General features: G+C 44.1%; 2 protein-coding genes across 2 annotated transcripts in view; one reads left to right on the top strand and one right to left on the bottom strand.

Moving 5' to 3' along the window:
- AICDA (activation induced cytidine deaminase) overlaps positions 1 to 22033 on the top strand; it is a gene marked incomplete at its 3' end in the record, with an annotated part of 147154 nt that overhangs the window by 64459 nt on the left and 60662 nt on the right. The gene's annotated exons all lie outside the window — the stretch shown is intronic.
- Positions 1 to 22033, bottom strand: part of LOC309332068 (ovostatin-like) — a 58368-nt gene that overhangs the window by 7250 nt on the left and 29085 nt on the right. Inside the window, exons 19-30 of the mRNA XM_081844786.1 lie at positions 21717 to 21945; positions 19950 to 20076; positions 17489 to 17610; positions 15715 to 15766; positions 13463 to 13546; positions 9439 to 9615; positions 7599 to 7680; positions 6977 to 7133; positions 6071 to 6145; positions 5387 to 5552; positions 3716 to 3936; positions 1048 to 1263 (exon numbers count right to left, since the gene is read on the bottom strand). Coding sequence (XP_081700912.1) covers positions 1048 to 1263; positions 3716 to 3936; positions 5387 to 5552; positions 6071 to 6145; positions 6977 to 7133; positions 7599 to 7680; positions 9439 to 9615; positions 13463 to 13546; positions 15715 to 15766; positions 17489 to 17610; positions 19950 to 20076; positions 21717 to 21945 — 1708 coding nt within the window. The remainder of the gene's footprint in view (positions 1 to 1047; positions 1264 to 3715; positions 3937 to 5386; positions 5553 to 6070; positions 6146 to 6976; positions 7134 to 7598; positions 7681 to 9438; positions 9616 to 13462; positions 13547 to 15714; positions 15767 to 17488; positions 17611 to 19949; positions 20077 to 21716; positions 21946 to 22033) is intronic.

Consider the following 22033-nt stretch of genomic DNA (forward strand, 5'->3'; position numbering starts at 1 on the left):
CTTGTGCTCATTTCCAACTCTACAATTCCATGAACAACAACAACAACAACAACAACAACAACAACATAATCAACAGATTGTGGGGTGGACCAGTGAAGCAGGGGCCCCAACCCACATTGTAGGGATATCGCGGAGTGGGGAGTGGGGTCCGGAGGGAGCACACTTCCCCACTAGCAGGCAGCCACATCTGCCTGCACGCGTGACCTTGGGGTGCAGGGAAACCCCCCCCCAGACAAGCCACAGCTGTCTGGTACATCGTTCCACCTCTGCATGACATTTCGCGATGTCAGCAGTTTGCGGTGACCAGTCTGTAACCCTTTTCCATGAGACCTTTGTCTCCATTCGTCATACATTGAGCAAGGGGAAAATGACGCTGTGGAACAGGTGCCAAAATAGCTTTGTACCACCCCACGATTTCGGGACGGAAGATGTGTAAAGGTCACAGCCCAAAAACGTATTTGCCTAGCTTGCATGTTTGTCTCAATAAAAGGAGGCTCCACAGGAATGGTGGTAGCTCGCTCGCTTGCTTCAGACCACCTGTGCGCAGCTCACATCATGATCAACACCTGTCTTGGGCCTTCACTTCACACATATAGTGTACCAGGCTCAGGAAATCCTGCCGCCATCCCTGGCTAGTGCCACAACGAATAATGTGCACATAGCAAAAGATGTCATTTGAAATCCTTTTCATCTTTGGAAGTGTGCAAGGTGCACAGGGCCATCTTGCCCATAGGCACTAGGGGTGCGGGGCACCCGGGCGCTGGGCTCTCAGGGGCGCCAGGCTGAGAGTCCAGGGCCCGAGAATTGAGTCTGTCTGGGGAAGAGCCCACCCATCGGTTGGAGTGCCATGGCTGGCTCTTCTGCTGCGGGAGGCTCTGTGCCGCGAGTTCGGGGGCGACCGAGCCAGCAAGATGCTGAGGCTGCCGGCCGGCTGGCTCCTCCCTCCTGCACACCTGGGACTGGGCAACCTGGGGGCGGGGGGGGGGCGGCCGGATCTTTGCACCCTGGCACCACATAAGACAGCCCTGAAGGTGCATCAACAATTACCTGTGTAAAGACACACCCAGTGCCATTCACTTCCACTGTATACTCTCCTGGAACGTCAGGCAGGGAAGTCCGCTGCAGCAGTAGGCGATTGTCATTGTTCACTTCAAAGACTCTCTCAAAAGGCTTGTTGGAATGGATCCTGACTGAGTTCTGGCCATCCTTAGAGAAGGTATATTGGCTGAACAGAGCCAAAGCTTGTATTGCCACTACCGTGTCCTGCAAGAGAATAGCGGCAATGAAAGGATGCTTAAAGCTTTGTTCAAATGCTATGTAGGAAAGGTTTATAAATTTCTCTTCCAGGCCAGAGTGGCTCCTTTATTATCTTTTAATATCTTTAAATTGAAATTTTCAGCACTGGTAACTGAAAACACGCCCTCCCTCCACCCCAGGATACAGCACAATACAAAAAGCAATCTACATATCTCTTTCTTCTTTTTCTATTTATGGATGCATAAACAAAAAAGGATATTACTGTATCCGGTCTAGGATCAATAAAAAAATCCCGTAGACTCTTGTTTTGTTCTCCACTCATGTATGCAATAAAACAGCACTGTTCCATGGGAAATAGCGTCTTTGCGCCATTTCCCTTTTGCTATTTTCAATTTAGCAGTGAGTTTTTCATTCAAAGCAATCTACCAAACTTTTTGATACCATGTCATAAATGGTATCCCTTCCAGGTCCGTCCGTCCCCAGAATAGAGCACTCCCACTCCCAGCTGTTACACCACACAGACTTTCATTTCCCTTACCCACCCTCTTGATTTGGTTTATTTTATTGCCGAGTATGTACAATGGGGGATGCGGGCGGCGTTGTGGGTTAAACCACAGAGCCTAGGACTTGCCAATCAGAAGGTCAGAGGTTTGAATCCCTGCGGCGGGGTAAGCTCCCGTTGCTCAGTCCCTGCTCCTGCCCACCTAACAGTACGAAAGCACGTCAAAGTGCAAGTAGATAAATAGGTACCGCTCCGGCGGGAAGGTAAACGGCATTTCCGTGTGCTACTCTGGTTCACCAGAAGCGGCTTAGTCCTGCTGGCCACATGACCCGGAAGCTGTACGCTGGCTCCCTCGGCCAATAAAGCGAGATGAGCGCCGCAACCCAAGAGTCGGCCATGATTGGACCTAATGGTCAGGGGTCCCTTTACCTTTACCTTATGTACGTTTTATCATATGTGGTGGACTTAGAAAGGTAAAAGAGTATTGGGAAATGATATATAATGAACTGAAAAAAATGTTTAGAAGTACTGTAAAAGCAAGAACAACAGAGTCCTTTTTGTTGGGGATACTTCAAAGGGAAATTCCCAGGTGTCAAAAAAGACAATTTATGTATGCTACTATGGCGGCCCATGTTTGGTTAGCCCAAAAATGGAAAACAAGCAAGGTCCCAACCAGCAGCGTAGCTAGCCGCTCGGGCACTCACGGGGGCGATTGGCAAGGAGATCCCTGCCCAGGGGGGATTTGGTAAAAAAACAACAACCCCAGAGATGATACCTGAGGTGGACCGCACCCACCGCATCCCCCCTTCCTACGCCCCTGGTCCTAACCGAAGAAGAATGGCAACTTAAACTGATGGAATATGCGCAGCTTGCAGATTTAACATATAGAATAAGAGAACAAGAAGAATGCACCTTTAAAGAAGACTGGAAAAATGTTTACTCAGTAGCGTAGTGTGGGGGGTGCGGGGGGGCCGGCCGCACCAGGCTCAGCATCTGGGGGTTAGGGTTAGGGGGCGCAAATCCATGGGTTAGGGGGCGCAAATCCACGGGTTAGGGGGCGCAAATTACTTGCCTTGCCCCAGGTGCTGACAACCCATGCTATGCCACTGTGTTTACTCAGTATATGGGTGAAAACTGTGTTCCTTTAAAAATGCTGGTAGCATTAAGATAAATTCAACAGTGTAAATATGATTTGATGCATGTAACGTTGGATTACTGAATAGTTTAGTAAGTTCATGTAAAATATGTAGGGATGGATGGTATGCAAAATGAACCACGGAAAGAGGAGAAGGGAAGTCATTGATTTAAGGTTGTCGAAATGAATATTTTGAAATGTAATTTATATTTAAGAAAAATAATTGATGATTTTGAATTTGAGTCTCCTCAAGACTTCATGGACTGCAGTAAGATCAAACCTATCCATTCTGAAGGAAATCAGCCCTGAGTGCTCACTGGAAGGACAGATCCTGAAGCTGAGGCTCCAATATTTTGGCCACTTCATGAGAAGAGAAGACTCCTTGGAAAAGACCCTGATGTTGGAAAAGATTGAGGGCACAAGGAGAAGGGGACGACAGAGGATGAGATGGCTGGAGAATGTTCTCGAAGCTACCAACATGAGTTTGACCAAGCTGCGGAAGGCAGTGGAAGACAGGAGTGCCTGGCATGCTCTGGTCCATGGGGTCATGAAGAGCTAAACAACAACAAATATATATAAATATTTCTTGTTGTCTTTGTCCATGGAGTTTTCTTGGCAGGGATACTGGAGTGGCTTGCCAGTTCCTGCTCCAGGTGGATCACATTTAGTCAAAACTCACCACTATGACCTGTCCATCTTGGATGGCCCTGCTCATAACTCCTCTGAGTTATTCATATATATATGAATGATTTTATTGCCAAGTATGCAGAGGCCTGGCTGTAGCCCATGCGATGGGGGACGGAGCACAGGAGTTACTATACCTGGGTGGTGCTGAAGCCTCCATAAGGATTCTGCTGCTTGGTAAGCCAAAGGACAATCTGCGAAGCTGTTGTCAGTTGTGCTGGAGTCGGTGTGGTTCCGGTGAGCAGTGCAAGGAGCACATAGGCAGCTATCTCGACCTCAAACGATGAGGCACGAGGGTAGAAGGAAGGAGTCTCTTCTGCAGGTGGCCTATCCTCACGCTCCCAATATAATGAGCCACCTAAGAATTGAAAGAGGAGCTAAGGAAACAGTCCAGAGGCAGGTCAAACCAATATTTCCCTGCAGGAATCTGATACTCTTCCTCCAGATCCAGGGAGGAAATGTCACAGAAGCAGAGATCTGCCTCATTAAGCCCCTGTACAGAGACCACCGGACTTTATTCAGCTTCGGTTTCTAGTCTCATCATTTCTTTTTCTCTCTCTCTCTCCCCCCCATATACAGTTACACAAGTTAATCTTAAACATATATTGAGCGGCCCAAACATTTTGTTGCTGCTGTTTTTAACAGCGTGGAATGGTGGAATGGAGAGAAATGTTCACTATGTGCTTCACAATTGAAGTAGTGTTGTTATATGATCTCTTGATGTGTTGTTTTCTTCCCTAAGGAAATGCAACAGTGGATTGGGGGGGCAGGTTGGTTAAATTCCCGCATTTTTCGCTCTATAAGACACACCAGACCACAAGACACACCTAGTTTTTGGAGGAGGAAAACAAGGGAAAAAAAATTCTGAATCCCAGAAGCCAGAACAGCAAGAGGGATCACTGCACAGCGAAAGCAGTGATCCCTCTTGCTGTTCTGGCTTCTGGGATAGCTGCACAGCCTGCATTTGCTCCATAAGACGCACACACATTTCCCCTTACTTTTTAGGAGGGAAAAAGTGAGTCTTATAGAGCAAAAAATATGGTAACTATAGCAGCAATATTCAGGGTGAATGCCCCCCCCATAAACCCCCTCTCTGGTTATGGAGGTTCTTGGAATTGATGTATATATATCCTTCTTTAGCTATATGTTCGGCAAGTTAAAGCTTTTGAATATTTTAACAAGTATTTGGACGTTGTTTCAATTTCAAGAAAAGAGTCAGTATTGCACATGATGTTGCCTTCCTAGCTGCAATTTACTGATAGCAGTTCTTTCCCTTTCCGTTTTACTTTCCAAAGAAACTCATGAGGCAAGTTAGACAAAGAGACAGTGCCTGACTCATTGGCAGCAAGTGAGTTTCATGAGCGGGGATCTCTGCCTGAAAAAAAGGGTACAAATTTGTATGTGACAAAGTGTATGCAGGTTTTATGCAAATTTGGGTCTTATTTGGTGAGTGTAATGGAGGGCCCAGCCTATGTGCAAAGAAAATAAATTATTATTATTATTATTAATTTATTTCTTATATTCCGCCCATCTGGCTGGGCCTCCCCAGCCACTCTGGGCAGCTCCCAACAGAATATTAAAAACAGGGCTGCCTTCAGATGCTTTCCAAAAGTCAGGTAGTTGTTTATTTCCTTGACATCTGATGGGAGGGCGTTCCACAAGGCAGGTGCCACTACTGTAGAAGGCCCTGGTTGGCACTCCTGAATGTCCACAACATTATATAATTTTGCTCACATGACTGCTCATTCTTGTTTCAACACGCCATTCATTCTGTCAAATGTGTCCACATTTTGGGAAATGCGACTCACCTACTTTCGTAGCCGATTTAATCAGCTCATCCAATAAGAGATCCGCTTTGGGCTTATTACCAGCTAGGCGAAAGGCATAAGCAAGAAGTGCTTGGTCATAGACAGTGAGATTTCCCTTTTCTAATCCGGCCTCCAAGCAATACAAGGCATTTCGGACCACTGGATGCTGGGTTGGAGGGAGAGAAAGGCTCTGTCAGAGTTTGCAGATGCCACAAAAAACATCAAACAGGTTAAAAACATCAAGCAAACATCCAGTGCTATTCTTCCAGGCACACTGCATCCAATCTAGATATTCAAAACAGAAACATGGACAATAGTCCATGTATGGCCTCCTTTCTCCACCATTTCTATACAGTGGTACCTCGGGTTACATACACTTCAGGTTACATACGCTTCAGGTTACAGACTCCGCAAACCCAGAAATATTGCTTCAGGTTAAGAACTTTGCTTCAGGATGAGAACAGAACAGAACAGAAATTGTGCGGCAGCAGCAGGAGGCCCCATTAGATAAAGTGGTGCTTCAGGTTAAGAACAGTTTCAGGTTAAGTACGGACCCCTGGAATGAATTAACTACTTAACCCGAGGTACCACTGTATGCCTAAACTATTTCTTCCCAGTCTACTATTACATGCATTTTCTTCGATCCTGAACTAAACCAACTGGACAATACCAGAAAATAAATACCGAGCTGAGGAATCCAGACTCAAGGAGAGCTGCAGTGATGTAGGCCGACAGTGAAAGCTCATCTTCTATTCCTCCCTTGAAATGCACAACACAGAAAGAGAGAACAAGTTAAAAAAATGAAGAAGGAAGGAAGGAAGGAAGGAAGGAAGGAAGGAAGGAAGGGGACAACATGGAAGCAAATAGCAGGCTTGGTGATAGCAGGCTTCCCCAAAGCCTCTTGGAACATGAAGGCATTTACCTGCTGTTGAAAGGCCCATTATGTTTGTTATTAAAATCACATTGGTTCCCCGCTGTTAAGTTGTGGGTGAACATATCAGATGACACAGCGATTCTTCAAACAGCTCTTGTTTATTCACAGGCCAGAACAGAACTGAACTGAAGGGTTCAGCCAGCCTGCTTATATAGAGCTCCACTAGAACGCAACAGTAACCATTTTCTGTAACTATCCAATCACTGAACATCACTTTCGATTCCTTATTTGCATATGTGGACCTGAACTATCTACAGTATCCCCCTGCTGGCCCAGGGTGAGAACTTCAGTACATAACACCCGCTTTTTATCCAAGTGTCTCAAGGTGGCATACCTAGTAGTTATCCCATTCTATCCTCGTAATAGTCCTGTGATGTGCAGCAGGCTGAGAGGTTTAGGCTGTGATTCAGAGGTGACGGCAGGAAACTTCATGGCTCACTTAAATCTAGGTCATGTATAATACTAACAAGAAGTCTCTTGTTCCCGAGCCCTCTCTCTTTCTCCTTCTCCCAGCCTATCTCCAAATAATAAAGGGACTTAAGTTAGCTTAGGGTCAGAAATCTCAGGGAGAGGAAGCACTACATTTGCCAGGAAGTAAAAAAGCATCACCACCCAAGGAGAGCTTTGCAACAAACCAACAAGCCCATAGCCTTCACCTTCAATGCGTTGTTAAAGAGTTTTCCAACATTTTGGAAACATCCGCCTGATTTTTGCTTGCTGGACAGCCAGATGACGCTTTGAGTTTGGACATTTGGATCAATAAAAATGGTCTTTGAAGCTCTTGCAAAAGACTTGTACGTGAAGCCAGTGAGCCTGCAAAAGAATGCCATGGAATATTAGCAATCACAGCCAAACTCGGGTCAAGCTCTCTTGAGCCCAGTGGGAGAGGGTGGAGCTGTGGTCTAAACCACTGAGCCTCTTGGGCTTGCCGATCAGAAGGTCGGCGGTTTGAATCCCTGTGACGGGGTGAGCTTCCGTTGCTCTGTCCCAGCTCCTGCCAACCTAGCAGTTTGAAAGCACACCAGTGCAAGTAGATAAATAGATACCACTGTGGCAGGAAGGTAAACGTTTTTGTTAGTGAATTGTTAGTGACCAGAGGAAAAAAAGAAAGAGCCTTATGGCACCTTGAAGAGTGACACTACAGTGCAACTTTTCTGTGGACTATAGTTCACTTCATGAAATGTTATCCCACGTAAACAGAGAAGAACTGGCTACCATCTTGCTTAAAGCATCCACTCACTGTGACCAATCACACTACTGCATTTTCCAAGCTCTCACCAGGTGTTGCCTTCCTTGTCCCTGCTCCCAAAGGCACTGTAGGACCCATCTGGGTGCTTATAGGACAGCTGTCTCTGATACCCTGAAAAAAAAAGAATGCGAAAAGTCCGTAGTTTTTTTAAAAACTGAGCACGCATTTGTAAAACAAAACATTAATTTAACATGAAGTGAAAAGCCCCCGATACTTGTGTCTGCAATTTAGCAGTTTAAAAGTACAGCACAATCCTATGTATGTTTCCAAAGCATGTTCATGTGTTGTCGACTAGGGCTTACTTCCAAGTAAATGTGTCCCGGGGAAGAATTCAGTGTGGCTTTATAGCAATTGTTTTGACAGTCCAAACTTTCAGTTTGGCAGATGTAATGGTTCCCCCCCCCCACTGCTCCCCTTGTACACTGGTCTAGGGGTTCTCCTGAACCCCCAAGCCAATTCTGGGGTGTGTACAGGGGGATAAGATGTGAGGATCCCTGTTGCACTACTGGGAGACTTCGTACTGACTTCCACTAGTGGAACTTATTAGTTGACTCCTACCTTAGGACTGCAGCCTTAACCGGGGTGATTAATTGCCTACTCTGGCACTGGTGACATTATTACGGAAAACAAATTCTGTGCATCTTCTGAGCAAAATGTTGAGCAATTCAAAGAAGGCTTCAGGTGTGTAGAGCCCCTACCCAAGATGTACCATCTTGCCTCTGGACATGTACCTAAGGCGAACCTACACTTATTGTTTTTAACGTTAAGGAAGAGTTAAAAATGCTTTTGATAATGTAGATGGACACATGACATCCTACTTTTTACATTCATAATGTGTTTCTCCTCCTGCCCTTTGCTTCTTCCGACGGACATGGAGGGAGGGAGAATTAAAATGTGACCCCAGAGAGAGGAGCAGAGCAACCAGCAACCAGCCCTCAGCCGCAGGAAAGTAACAGCATTTTGGAAAATGGTGTGGCCGGGCATTACTTACATTTGACGGGGACAAAAACAAGGTAAAAAACGTTTGAATTAACAAGCATGCCCTGTGACGTTTTAGAACAACATATGTAATACTGTTCCAATAGAGGGGGGGAACGTTAAACAGGTCAGTGCAGATCCAACCCTTGTTTTCCCTAAAGTGCTCAAGATGACCTATATGGTTGTCACATAAAATTTAACTATATGATTAGAACACCCTTAAGTGTTCTTAGGGATGCGGGTGGCACTGTGGTCTAAACCACAGAGCCTAGGGCTTGCCGATCAGAAGGTCAGCAGTTCGAATCCCCACAACGGGGTGAGCTCCCATTGTTCGGTCTCTGCTCCTGCCAACCTAGCATTCCGAAAGCACATCAAAGTGCAAGTAAATAAATAGGTACCACACTAGTGGGAAGGTAAACAGCATTTCCATGTGCTGCTCGGGTTTGCCAGAAGTGGCTTAGTCATGCTGGCCACATGACCCAGAAAAACTGTCTGCGGACAAACGCCGGCTCCCTTGGCCAGTAAAGCAAGATGAGCACTGCAACCCCAGAGTCGTTCATGACTGGACTTAACTGTCAGGGGAACCTTTAAGTGTTCTTAATTAAATTAAAAGCCTGGATCCACAAATGCAGACCCATGTTGTGTTTCAAAAGTAAAATGGCCTTTCCAGTGGACATTTTCAGAGAAGACGGAGGGAAGTATGTGTGTTTGTGTACATGCAGTTCAATCCAATGCCACATTTAGTCCAGGGCAAAATGAATACCAAGGCAAGTGTTAGCCATAAGGATGTAAGGAAAGCACTAATGAATGAGAGGAAAGGTCCATCTAGTCTGGTGTTCTGTTCACACTGTGGCAAATACGACGGCCATGGAAAGCCCACAAGCCTCCTACCACTGGTTAAGTATCCAATGGACTTGGATTTGGTCTCCTCATCCAGTTGTCCTGTTGCCTTTAGATATTCCATGACGTAAATAATGGGTGCAAAGAGCGCCATGTTCTGCTCCCCACAGCCATAGGGCATCCGGAGAAGTTGATGAAGGTTCTGCATGGCTGTGCCCATGAGGTCTCCTGTCAAAAATATCAATCAATCTTTATTAGGGCCCAGAGACCCAACAAATCATTACAAAGCAATGCACAATTCATACAGCCTACCTCCAGGTTAAACAAGCATTTTGTTCAAAAGATAGGGATCATTGGTTCTTGCAACCACTGATAAAAACTTTGCCACTGCTAATGTTCTAGTGTTTGTCCGGTCTTCCAATAGAAACCTGACGTAGTGAGCCTCTGATTTTCTCGAGAAAGGTACCAGCAAGGGTAATATCAGTTCAGCCCTGGCTTGCTCATATTTTGCACAAAGCAGCAAAGTATGTTTTATGGAATTGATTTCTTGAGCACAAAAGCAAAGTCTGTCCTGGTAGGGAACTCCTCTCAACCTGCCATCCAACACTGTAGAAGGAAAGGCGTTTAGTCTGGCTTTGGTGAAAAGCCTTTGTTAATTTGGTACTGTCAGGTTTTTAATGTAAGATGTTAACTTAAAGGCATGCCCATATTGGACTCCTACTGCCAGCGGACTACAGACTACGTGTGATCGAGATCGCAAGTCAGTGTGCATTATCTTTGCTTTAATATCTTTTGGGCGCCTTCATAACCCAGGTAATACAGTTGGGGGGGGTGACAGACCAATAGAGGTGGCTTTTCTAGCCATGGTTTTCTGCCATTTGCTGACAAACTCCTCATTGGTCAGGTGTTGGCAGAAAACCTTCCCTAGGTCAAACACTGAAATCCTGAGCCAATGTTTTAGGGCAGCCCACCATGCTTTAGTTGAAATTGGGCATTCACCAGCTTCTAACAGAAGTATGGAGAAATATGGTTTTGTCAGCATGACATATGTGCATATTTTTGCCAGCAGTTCCCCCCAGCACAATGTGTTTGTGTGTATTTTCACCAACCTATTTTTCTGCATGTTTCCCCCTTTCATTTTTGCAAATGCATTTTTGTAAGCATTGTTCTCTTGCCAAACTGTGAACATTTCAAAAGACTGCTGTGTTTCCATTCACACATTGCTTCTGAAAGTGTGAATTTGATAGGTTCGGCTTCAAATAAGACCCAAATCAATTTTCTTCCCCAACCTACTTATCCTACACTGTGATATCAGGGATTTTGGAGGAAGAGCAAGCAATAGAGTGGTGAAAAGCCAAATGAAAAGCCCTGCTGGGACAGCCAAATTCAGTTAATAACCAGAGGTAATGATTCTACCTGGAAAAGCAAATCCCTTTTAGTTCTTCCCAATGCCAAAAGCAACTTGAAAGATGCTGAGCACAAAAACCTATTTGTCTGCAGTTTGACAGGTTTCTTAAGCAGAGGCACCTCTCTTATGTCTATAATATTTTAGACCATTTGTCCAGAAAACACTGGGAGAGATTAAGTGATTCCGGCCCTAAAACTACAATGGCTGCCCCTGTGATAAAACCACTGAAGATATCCTTCTGAGATTTGCCAGGATTCATACGCTCATAAGGGGCAACCTTGCCTGCAAATTTCATCCAATTCTTCACCCAAAATAAAAAAGCTGCTTTTTAGAAAGATCACATTCTGTATTTTAGAGGCACTTGATACAAAAGGCTCTGGACCTCTTTGCCTCTAATTTCTTCATCATCATCATTTCATTTCTATACCGCTTTCTATTTTTAAGAAAAAAAAATATCCAAGAGGTTTACAACCTCCATCCAATAAAACAATCTGGAATAAGTGTCAAATACAAAATATACATTCAAGGCAGGAATGCATTAACAGGAAACTAAAATAGTATCTTAAATACATTACCAAGGAGGTCAATGACACAATGCACATTTGACACAGTAAAATTAACAACAACAAAAATTATCTTAAACATTTCAGAATAAAACATTATTAATTTGGCTGGCTTTATCCACTCTGGAGGGACTTTTTTTTTTCTTTAGCAGTAGGGGGTGTGTAGGGGGAAGAGACATAACATAAAGAGAGAGAGATGTAAAGGCAATTTTTAAAAATTTCCCAATACAGTCATACCTCAGGTTACAGATGCTTCAGGTTCCGTTTTTTCACGTTATGGACCACCAAAACTCGGAAGTACCAGAACGGGTTACTTCTGGGTTTTGGTGGTCACACATGCGCAGAAGCACTAAATTGCGCTTTGTGCATGTGCGGAAGCGCTGAATCGCAGCCTGCACAGACGCGCCGCTGCAGTTTGTGAACGCTGCGGGTTGCGAACGTGCATCCCGCATGGATCACATTCGCAACCTGAGCATCCACTGTAGTGAATGGAGAAGTAAGAACAAGGAAGACTTGGACCCTCGAGTTGGATCTGGTAGCTCCAAAGTGGTCTGAGCCAAATCAGACTGTTTAAAATACAAAGGGCGGGGGCGGACTTCTAAGCTGAATATTGTTGATGCCCAACCCTAGAATAGTCCCCTCATGAAAGCTGCCCAAAAATGCTTCTGGATGCTCATTACACATGTAGAAATTGCTACACTTGCATGCACACTAGCCTTATTGCATGGAGATAGCGGGTGGCGCTGTGGGTTAAACCACAGAGCCTAGGACTTGCCGATCAGAAGGTTGGCGGTTTGAATCTGCGCGACGGGGTGCTCCTGCTCCTGCCAACCTAGCAGTTCGAAAGCACGTCAAAGTGCAAGTACAGTGGTACCTCAGGTTACATATGCTTCAGGTTACATATGCTTCAGGTTACATTTTCCCGCTAACCTAGAAATAGTGCTTCAGGTTAAGAACTTTGCTTCAGGATGAGAACAGAAATCGTGCTCCGGCGGCGCAGCAGCAGCAGGAGGCCCCATTAGCTAAAGTGGTGCTTCAGGTTAAGAACAGTTTCAGGTTAAGTACGGACCTCTGGAACGAATTAAATACTTAACCGAGGTACCACTGTAGATAAATAGGTACCGTTCCAGCGGGAAGGTAAAGGTGTTTCCGTGCGCTGCTCTGGTTCGCCAGAAGCGGCTTAGTCATGCTGGCCGCATGACCCGGAAGCTGTATGCCGGCTCCCTCAGCCAATAAAGCGAGATGAGCACCACAACCCCAGAGTCGGTCATGACTGAACCATTATGGTCAGGGGTCCCTTTACCTTTACCTATCAAACATCACTGGTTGCCAAGAACATATGCTTGTGTGGAAATTGTGCTCCTTGCAACTGGGCTGGTGTGCATAGCTAGACCTATGAACGTATGACTTCTATATGGAGTGTTACCACGTGGAACTCACTTCCTGATGCCTGAACATGGGAGCTCTTGCATTGGAACTAGGGAGGCTCAACGAGGGAGCAAAAATAGTCGCAGGAACACCAGTAATAATGCCATATATCTTTGCCAAGACAGGAATGGTTTACTGAGGAGGAGCTGCATGGCATGTGAAATCTGTATCTCTGCCAATTGCAAAGTCAGAAGTGGAAATAAAGACTTTACACCTATGAAGAAGTAGTAAAAGGCTAAAATAATAATAATAATAATAATTTATTTATACCCCGCCCATTTGGCTAAGTTTCCCCAGCCACTCTGGGTGGCTCCCAATCGAGTGTTAAAAACAATGCAGCATTAAATATTAAAAACTTTCCTAAACAGGGCTGCCTTCAGGTGTCTTTTAAAGATAGGATAGCTGCTTATTTCCTTGACATCTGATGGGAGGGTGGGCACCACTACTGAGAAGGCCCTCTGTCTGGTTCCCTGTAACCTCACTACTCGCAATGAGGGGACCGCCAGAAGGCCCTTGGTGCTGGATCTCAGAACAGACAAACCTTTTCTGACATGCAAGATGTCTCCTGACTCATAAGCAGCAAAATAAGATTCCAATTAAAACATCTCCAAGATTGTTATCCAAATGAGTGAGAGTGAATGACAACCTTGTCTTTGCAAGAAACCTATAAACTGACCTATGCAAGAGAAATAAGCTCTGGCTGATCCTTCCACCAGATTTTCAGGGAGTTTCAGAGACACTGGCTCAGAGACGACAGCACCTGCAATTAAAACATTAAACTTAAAATATATTTAAATGCATTTTTAAAATAACTATTAAATTTCCAAATATAAAAACAAAAAAATCTTCAACAAATTTTTGAACCATAATTTTGATGGACTCCCCTCCCCCTCTCGGTTTCATTATTTAATACTCTTTCATGCACGTTCTTAAAAAACCTTATACTCTTTCTGTTTCAATTTTAAACCTTCTTCATCATGTTACAAGTGACATATAAAAGTTTTCCTAATGTAAAAATCTGTACACAAAGCCTAACAGATATGCATTAAACATTTCACAGTCCTCTTTCTTTCTTGGGTTTCAAATTAACTAATATGTCCTGCATAGTTCAATAGCTTATTTTACCAATCTTTCTTTCTTTCTTTCTTTCTTTCTTTCTTTCTTTCTTTCTTTCTTTCTCTCTCTCTCTCTCTCTCTCTCTCTCTCTCTCTCTCCTTCCTTCCTTCCTTCCTTCCTTCCTTTCTTCCTTCTTTCTCTTTCTTTCTTTCTTTCTTTCTTTCTTTCTTTCTTTCTTTCTTATTTGAATGCAAAGGTGTATAGAAACCAAGTACTACATGCAGAAAATAAACATAAACAGGTGTACAACAATCAACCTCAAGAGATTGATCTTGCTACCTATTTATAAACGTGGGAGAGCCCTCTTCTGTTTGTTCACATATACATTTCAAAAGCTTGCTGTGAGTGTCACTGCTATGTAAGGCAGGATTTTTCTAAGTCTCCAGGTTTCGAAGCGACCCTTGGCAACACAGCCTCCAAGGGCTCTCCTGGCTTCCTTCCATGACTCTGACCCCTATCTCAGTTCTTCCACTGCGATACCATGACGCCATTCCTGGTTCATCTCTGACAGCTGACAGCCGTTCAGCCCTGACTCCATCTGTGGCGATCACACAGGGTCCCCGGACGTTTGACGGTCTAGTGATCCCTGGGCCACCACTGTGCTCGCTTCCCCACTGCCACCAACCCATTACTCTCGGGTACACACTGAGTCTAGACAGTTGTTAAAATTGAATCAATTAAACAAGTTTATTTTATAAGTATTAACAAGCTTATGGTTTCTCAGATAATATTCTTGTCAGTTTCTTAAATTTAGTTTCTTTACCGGCCTATACCTTCCTAATACCTTCTGACTGATTATCTCAACTGTTTGACTGACTCCTCTTAATAGATTCTCTCTCTCTCCCACATCAGACTAGCCCAACCCACAGACTTATCCTCTCTCTGTCTCTTCTCTAACTCCAGACTGACTTCTTAACAACTCTAACTCTAACTCTAACTCTAACTCCTCCTCTTGGGTTCCTATTGGTTAGTCATTTTACACTTAGTTAACCCTTTCCTTATGAACCCAGTATGATGTCACACACCTAGGAGGGCAAACGCCACACCATCCTGTTCACAAAAGATCTTGCCCAGAGAAAATTGTCTGGCCATTGCACAAAGATTGGCCAGGCATATTTTTTCTGGACAAGGAATTCCATAACTGGGACAAAAGAATTGAAGCCCTAGATCTCACGACAACCCACTCACAGTTGAGCAGTCTTGATGTTACCATACAAGGCTTTTGGTATATTTTCTTACCGATGTTCCTGCACATTCGTGAAACACTATGCAAAAAGAATAGTTAACTAGCCATAAATACTGTAACAAAAGTGCTTTTTTGCACACTAGGTATGTAGAGGAATGGAAGACAAAATGAACTGAATAAAGAACTGCAGCAAACTGCCTGTGCTTGTGCTCTGTGCAACATTCAGATATATATATATGAAAACTAGAACAAAAGAGCCCAGTTCCACTTCAGAAACAATCCCAGGTAATTTGGAACGCCAAAAATCAACAGAAACTCAGCTGAGGAGTATGTTGGAAGCATTCCTCTTCTGACTTGGTACATCCTAATGATTTGACAGGGATAAAAAAAAAAACCCCTAAACCCTGGTTTAATCATTTCCCCCATATAAGCCGAGCATAGAAAATTTGCAGCAGAAGTGATGCAAGGCTCTTCTTTATTTTTATTTTATTTGCAGGTAGCAGGAAAAAGGCAGCATCCGCAGTACAGTACTATTAGCTGATCCCATGAACCTTTCATTACTTTTTGACAGGTTCCTCCAGTTCCCATGCTCATAGCAGCCCACCAGAAGAGAGCAACCCTCTTACCTTTTGCACAGATAAGGCTGCTCTGGGTTAATTCTCTTTCAATGCCTTCAGGCTATGAGAACAAAGAGGCAGAAAGAGGACATACAAATGAATGAATGAATGAATGAGTGAATGAATGAATGAAACAAAGAAATAGCAAAACAGGGAAATCCTAGATCTTTATAAACGATAACTATCACCACTGACACTCACATTGAGAAGCAATATTATATTGTAGTGTAACATGATGCTGACTTAAATCTGTCTAGGCTTACTATGGCTTTTGGAATCTACCGTATTTTTCGCTCTATGAGATGCACTTTCCCCCCTCCAAAAATTAAGGGGAAATGTGTGTGCATCTTATGGAGTGAATGCAGGCTCCATGGCTTCAGCGATAGCAACGCGAAGCCTCCGGAGCACGGCTGGAGCACTCCCACTGTGCTTCAGAGGCTTCGCATTGCTATCGCTGAAGCCTGGAGAGTGAGAGGGGTCGGTGCGCACCGATCCCTCTTGCTCTCCTGGCTTAGCTTCGCTGGAGAGGCGCTGCACAGCTTTCCCTCTCTGCGCAGCGCCCCCTTCACTGAAGCGGGAGGAGAAATGGAAGGGGCTCCATTTCTCCTGCCACTTCGCTGAAGGGGCACTGCGCAGAGAGGGAGAGAATTTTTTTTTCTTGTTCTCCTCCTCTAAAACAAGGTGCGTCCTATGGTTGGGTGCGTCCTACAGAGCGAAAAATACGGTAACTCTAAATTCCCTTGCTTATCGTCAATCAGATTTTTGTTGTTTGTAGATGCTGGATATTACAATGTAATTCACGAAAACAAACAAGACAGTCTAAGAGCAAGTTAAACATATACACCCCGACCCCCCCCCCAGCAAGTTGTCAAAACTTAACTGTCCAGTTCCGCCATTCATTTAAACTGTTGCATATATAAAGAATTGTTGAGTTCTCATATCTCCCCACTCTTCTCTGCCTCCGTCTCCTCTAGAGAGCTGTAGTCACTGACCATTCTACTAGTTATAAGACTATGAATGACACTTAGCTTTATGAGGGCCAATGAATTTAAAACTGGATCCTGACCAAAGAAAGAGATCCTCTTGGTTGGTGGTTTTTCTGTCTTGGATGGTGGTATTCAGGTGTTCTGGAGGGTGGCTGTACTCCCTGCTAAAGGATTAGGCCCACAGTTTGAGGGGTGCTTTTTGACCCAGCTTTGCTACTGGAATTTCACAATGCAGAGTGCCTCATCGTTCAGCCTGGACACTGAGGTCCAGCTCTGAGGGCCTCCTGGCGGTTCCCTCACTGTGTGAGGTTACAGGGAACCAGGGAGAGGGCCTTCTCGGTAGTGGCGCCTGCCCTGTGGAATGCCTGTTAAGCTTTGTGTACAGAATGTTTTATTGCTTTGTTAGTAATAATAATAATAGTCTGTTGGGAGCCACCCAGAGTGGCTGGGGAAACCCAGCCAGATGGGTGGGGTATAAATAAATTATCATCATCACCATCATTTAATGTTTTTCTTTCCTGCCTTTCAGCTCATAAAAGCTACTTACATTTTCAAAATGACAATAACACGAAGTGCTTCGGATGCTATACTGTATTTGCACAGTAGTGGAAGGAAAGGGAAAGTGGTGGAAGGAAACGAATGTCCAGTCCACTGGGTGTAAAACGCAGTGTGTAGCAAGTATGAGATACCCTTGCAGGGAAAAACGGGAATTGCTCCACATTTGATCCTGACTGAATTAGCTAATTAGCCGCTGAGAAGGAAGCACATTTTTTGAAGCTCAGATCTTCCCACTGTACCTCCACTAGCAATTCTCTGATCAGGGTGTCCTTCCGTCCCACATCCAAGCCCCCAGATGTTCCATTTCCACAGTCCCCACTGTTTTTTGGAGCTTCAGCAGTAACAGACAAGGTCACAGCACCTGAAAGCAAACATTTTAACTTTTATTTTTGTTCTGGCACTTTCCCTGGGAAAACCTGCATTTTACTGTTGAATCGAAGCAAGCAGTAATTGTTTGTTTGTGTGTGTGGATTGCCATTTGCTCCAATTCAGTGATAAAACATGGATTTTCCTGCTAAAAGAGTTGGGACAAAGACCAGAAAACAACGCAAAAGGAAGTCTGGATGAGCCCTTAGAAAGAAGATTACAAATAGAAAACCAATTAATTTAGGTTTTTTGCCTTCTCTCTGCAGAAGGAGCTTGCTCTCATTGTGCCAGTTTCTCTCTGGAACGTGCATGTAATTTACCCATGGCGGCTTGCCTTTTTGATATGCTTCCTGGAAAAGATGCAGCAAAAACCCAAAGTAAAACCTTTCATGGGCAAATTTTCAGCTTCTCAGATTTCTTCTACAGATACAACTCTGAAAGCAAGAAGGGTCAGGATATTGAAAAACTCCTAGTGGGAAACTGGACCTGAGCTTAATAGAATGCAGAGCTGGTGGTTCATGCAAATGAACAAAAATAGAATTAAACTATTGAGTTCTACGGAGCTACAAAATTAGGGAGATGATCAACACTGGAAAAACAGGCCCATTATAGACCTGCAAACTTGTGGTTACAGATGAGGGAGAAAATTGTTTCAGTTTGTATTTAAAGGTTTATATACCTAATTATAATTTCCTGAAATAATATGCAAACTGACACGCAGCCATCCCTCAAAATTTGCACTTCTGCAAATTTTGCAATGCAGTTCTCCAGACAAGCAATGTGTACAAAAATGCAAGTACTAGGGTGAATGTAATGGTTCTAGGGGTTGCTTGTGCGTAAGCCGGTGCTTATCTCCCCGGCTGGGTGCAAACACCTGGCTGGGTTGCCAAAGTGAACCTTTTCTGTCCGGACAGCCACTCACCTGTGGCTGCCTCAATCGCTGGCAGGATCCGTCAGTGGGCGTTTCTTAAACTTCTTCCAGCAAAGAAGCCCTTTGACGCCTAGTCTCTTCCTACTCTCCCTGCGCGGAAGCCTTCTGCGCAAGGAGGGCGTGGGCAACGGAGGACCCCTACTCTCCCCGCTGGTCCCAGGCAAGGAGTCATGGGACCGCCTCGTCGCTTCCCCCATCTGCCCCCCTTCTCCACTGGTGCTACGCTGATTCTCTTCCCCAGAAGATGGGCTGCTTCTCCCGATCCCGGGATGCTCTCTGGAATCCCTCTGGCTTTTGCTCTCTCCCTCTGGCACTGATGGCAGTTCCCTGACAGTAAAGCATGCATATGGATGCATAAATTAGTGAAAATAACATACAAAAATTCCTTTTATTAGAAAAAGTTGCCATGTGAATATGTGTGTATTAGGCAAACAGTGGGATATTCAAAGGGCAGTCAGGCCAACAATTTATAGGGACATGATATGAGTTGAAGCTCACAGAATTTTTCCTGGAGGTTTTCTAGAGAGAACTCTGTGAGACACTCCCAATGTGCCCTGACAGAGGGAGGACTACACAAACCTGCATCTAAAAATGCGCACCCAGGGCTGGATTTAGGTTTGATGAGGCCCTAAGCTACTGAAGGTAATGGGTCCCTTTATATTTCCAGCTGTTCTTTGTCAACAACAAATTGTCACTGGTTTTTTGTATTGAATATATGGTGATTTCTGGACCTAATAGGTATCTAAAGCCATTTGCACATGTTGCCACACAACCAGTCCATGCAGAATGTGGGCAACCTATATGTAGAAATGAGCAAATCAGTGATATTTTAGGGAGCAGGCGGGGCCCATTACTTATATCACAGGAGCCTACACAGTGTATGTAGGTTTTATTTTATTTGTTTTTTATCTTATATTTTGGAAATGTACATCAGTTTTTTTTCCTTTAAATTTTTTTGGGGGGCCCCAAGAGATTGGAGCCCTAAACTATAGCTTGTTTAGCTTATACGTAAATCCGACACTGTGTGTACCACAGGAGAAAAATGACCCCCAAATGCCGATGAATTTTCATGATGGCTTTTTAATTTATTTATTAGGGGGGAAATGAACAAACTGAAGTAGAGAACTAAATTTAAGAATGGAAAAATCAGAAAGTGAGAAAAAACAAAATGGACATAGTTACCCATCCCCAAACACCAAGCTGTATGTACCCCAACAGAAGCTTGATAAAATCTCTTGATTTTACTGTCTTGCAGGAGGGGCATAGTTATAGAAAAAAGACTTGGTTAGTCAGATGTGCAGGCATTCTGCATTTACATTTGGTGAACTGCATTTCCTATGCAAGTTTAAAACAGACAAGACTACCAGTTTACAAAGCAGAGAGGAAAAAAGAAGCTCACTCACCAAGTTTTTTAACGCTAATATTCCAAATGTATGTTTTCCTCTCACCGCCACACACACATCCTTTATCATTCAAAGGTGAGAGAAGTTGGGCTTGGAAATCCCGGGACTCGGCCATTGATACATTGACCTGCCATAAGGGGAGAAACTAGTTAATTAACAGAGTTAGCTTGGCTTCCTAGGACTAAGGGAGGATGCTTTGACCTCAGACAGGGCAGAGAAAACCAAGACAAAAAGGTATTTCATTCAGTCTCCTCTACTATAGCAGGGATCTATAGTAACAGAAAACTTACCTAAAAACTAGAGACAAAATTTGGAGACAAACGTAAAATAAGGACAGTACTGGGATGGATTGGGAAAGGATAGAGGATGAACACAAGCTGAATAAATGCCACTCAACTCCACTAAACACTTTCTAAGGGACAGTACTTGGAAAGTGTTGGGTTGGGTGATAGCATTCCAGGCTACCTTGGCAGCTCTCAAAATCTAGCTTCTCTCTCCAAACACCATCAATGGTGAAGTTGGGTGAGATTATTCTAGCGCTCTTTCAGTTCCCTTCCTCCCCTTCTCCTTCCTTATATGGTGCTTGCTGTAATTAATAATTGCAACAGTTTGGAGACAAAACAAAAAATTCCTTCCAGTAGCACCTTAAAGACCAACTAAGTTAGTTCTAGGTATGAGCTTTTGTGTGCATGCACACTTCTTCAGATACACTGAAACAGAAGTCACCAGACCCTTCTATGTAGTGAGAAGGTGGGGAGGGGTATTACTCAGAAGGGTGGTGGGAATGGGTGATTGGCAGATAGCTGTGATGAGCCTGTTGACGACTCTTAACTTAAGTTTGGAGACTGTCTGGCTTTCTGAGAAACTGTAGTGATCTACAGATTTGGGACAACTCAATCCATTCTTCAGTTATTTGTGGCTACTTCAACTTGAGCCAGACAGTACACAAAGGCCCCTGAATTGGCCCAATTGGGTTCAGGATTTATCTGAATCTGGTGCACAGCACTAGTGCAAACAATATCTCTGCCAGATCAAGGAAGCAATGTACAGTGGTACCTCGGGTTAAGTACTTAATTCATTCTGGAGGTCCGTTCTTAACCTGAAACTGTTCTTAACCTGAAACACCACTTTAGCTAATGGGGCCTCCTGCTGCTGCCGCGTCGCCAGAGCATGATTTCTGTTCTCATCCCGAAGCAAAGTTCTTAACCCGAGGTACTATTTCTGGGTTAGCGGAATCTGTAACCTGAAGCGTCTGTAACCTGAGGTACCATTGTAGTTCAACATTTATTATGTAGGCCATCAGAAGGCACTGTAAATGTTCCAAGTATATCCTTTGCACATAACTGCATCTAATTGTTTAAATACAAATGCAAAAACAATAAATGGGAATGTGTTATAAATTAAGCTAGCTAATTAAAAAGACAAGTTGCTTATACAGGGCAATAAAGCCCTGACAGAGTGCAACTGGTTTAGCCATCAGACTCACTTCCCAAGGAATTGTAGTGAGAAGGGAGTTGGAGATCTCTGAAAGGAAACTCTCAGCACCTTAACTAACTACAGTCCCCAGGATTCCTAAGAAAAGGCACAACATCTAAACTGGTACAAACTCAGTAGGAATCTATGTGTTTGCAAGTGTAATGTGCTTTAGTCTAACCTTTTCCTGTTTATCTCACTGATGTGGATGCTTTGCACCCCAACCCCCAAAAACAAAATGCAAGGGTCTTTTCTAGACATGAAAGAGAGCAAAGAAGGAATGAGAGGATGAACCTGAATGCATTCCTGCAGGTAGTTGAAGACAGTGACTCTACAGAGGAAATCTTCCCCTCTAACTATGGAGTAAGGCAGCGTCATATGAACAAAGAATGGCTGGAAGGCAATCAGGGTGGCAGGCCTTGAGATGCCAAACCCAGCCTGCTTCTCCAAGCAGAAGGCACTGGCTTTCCACTCTGTGATGGTATCAGGGACGGTGTAGGTGAGTTTTGCATGTCCATCTGAACTAATAAGGAGAGAAAAACAAAAAAGGTATATATAGAACCACAGGCTTGACTATTTATATCCACATTACCAAGATGAAAAGCCTCACC

The sequence above is a fragment of the Podarcis erhardii genome, assembly GCF_964252035.2.
Source record: "Podarcis erhardii genome assembly, chromosome: 17".
NCBI lineage: Eukaryota > Metazoa > Chordata > Lepidosauria > Squamata > Lacertidae > Podarcis > Podarcis erhardii.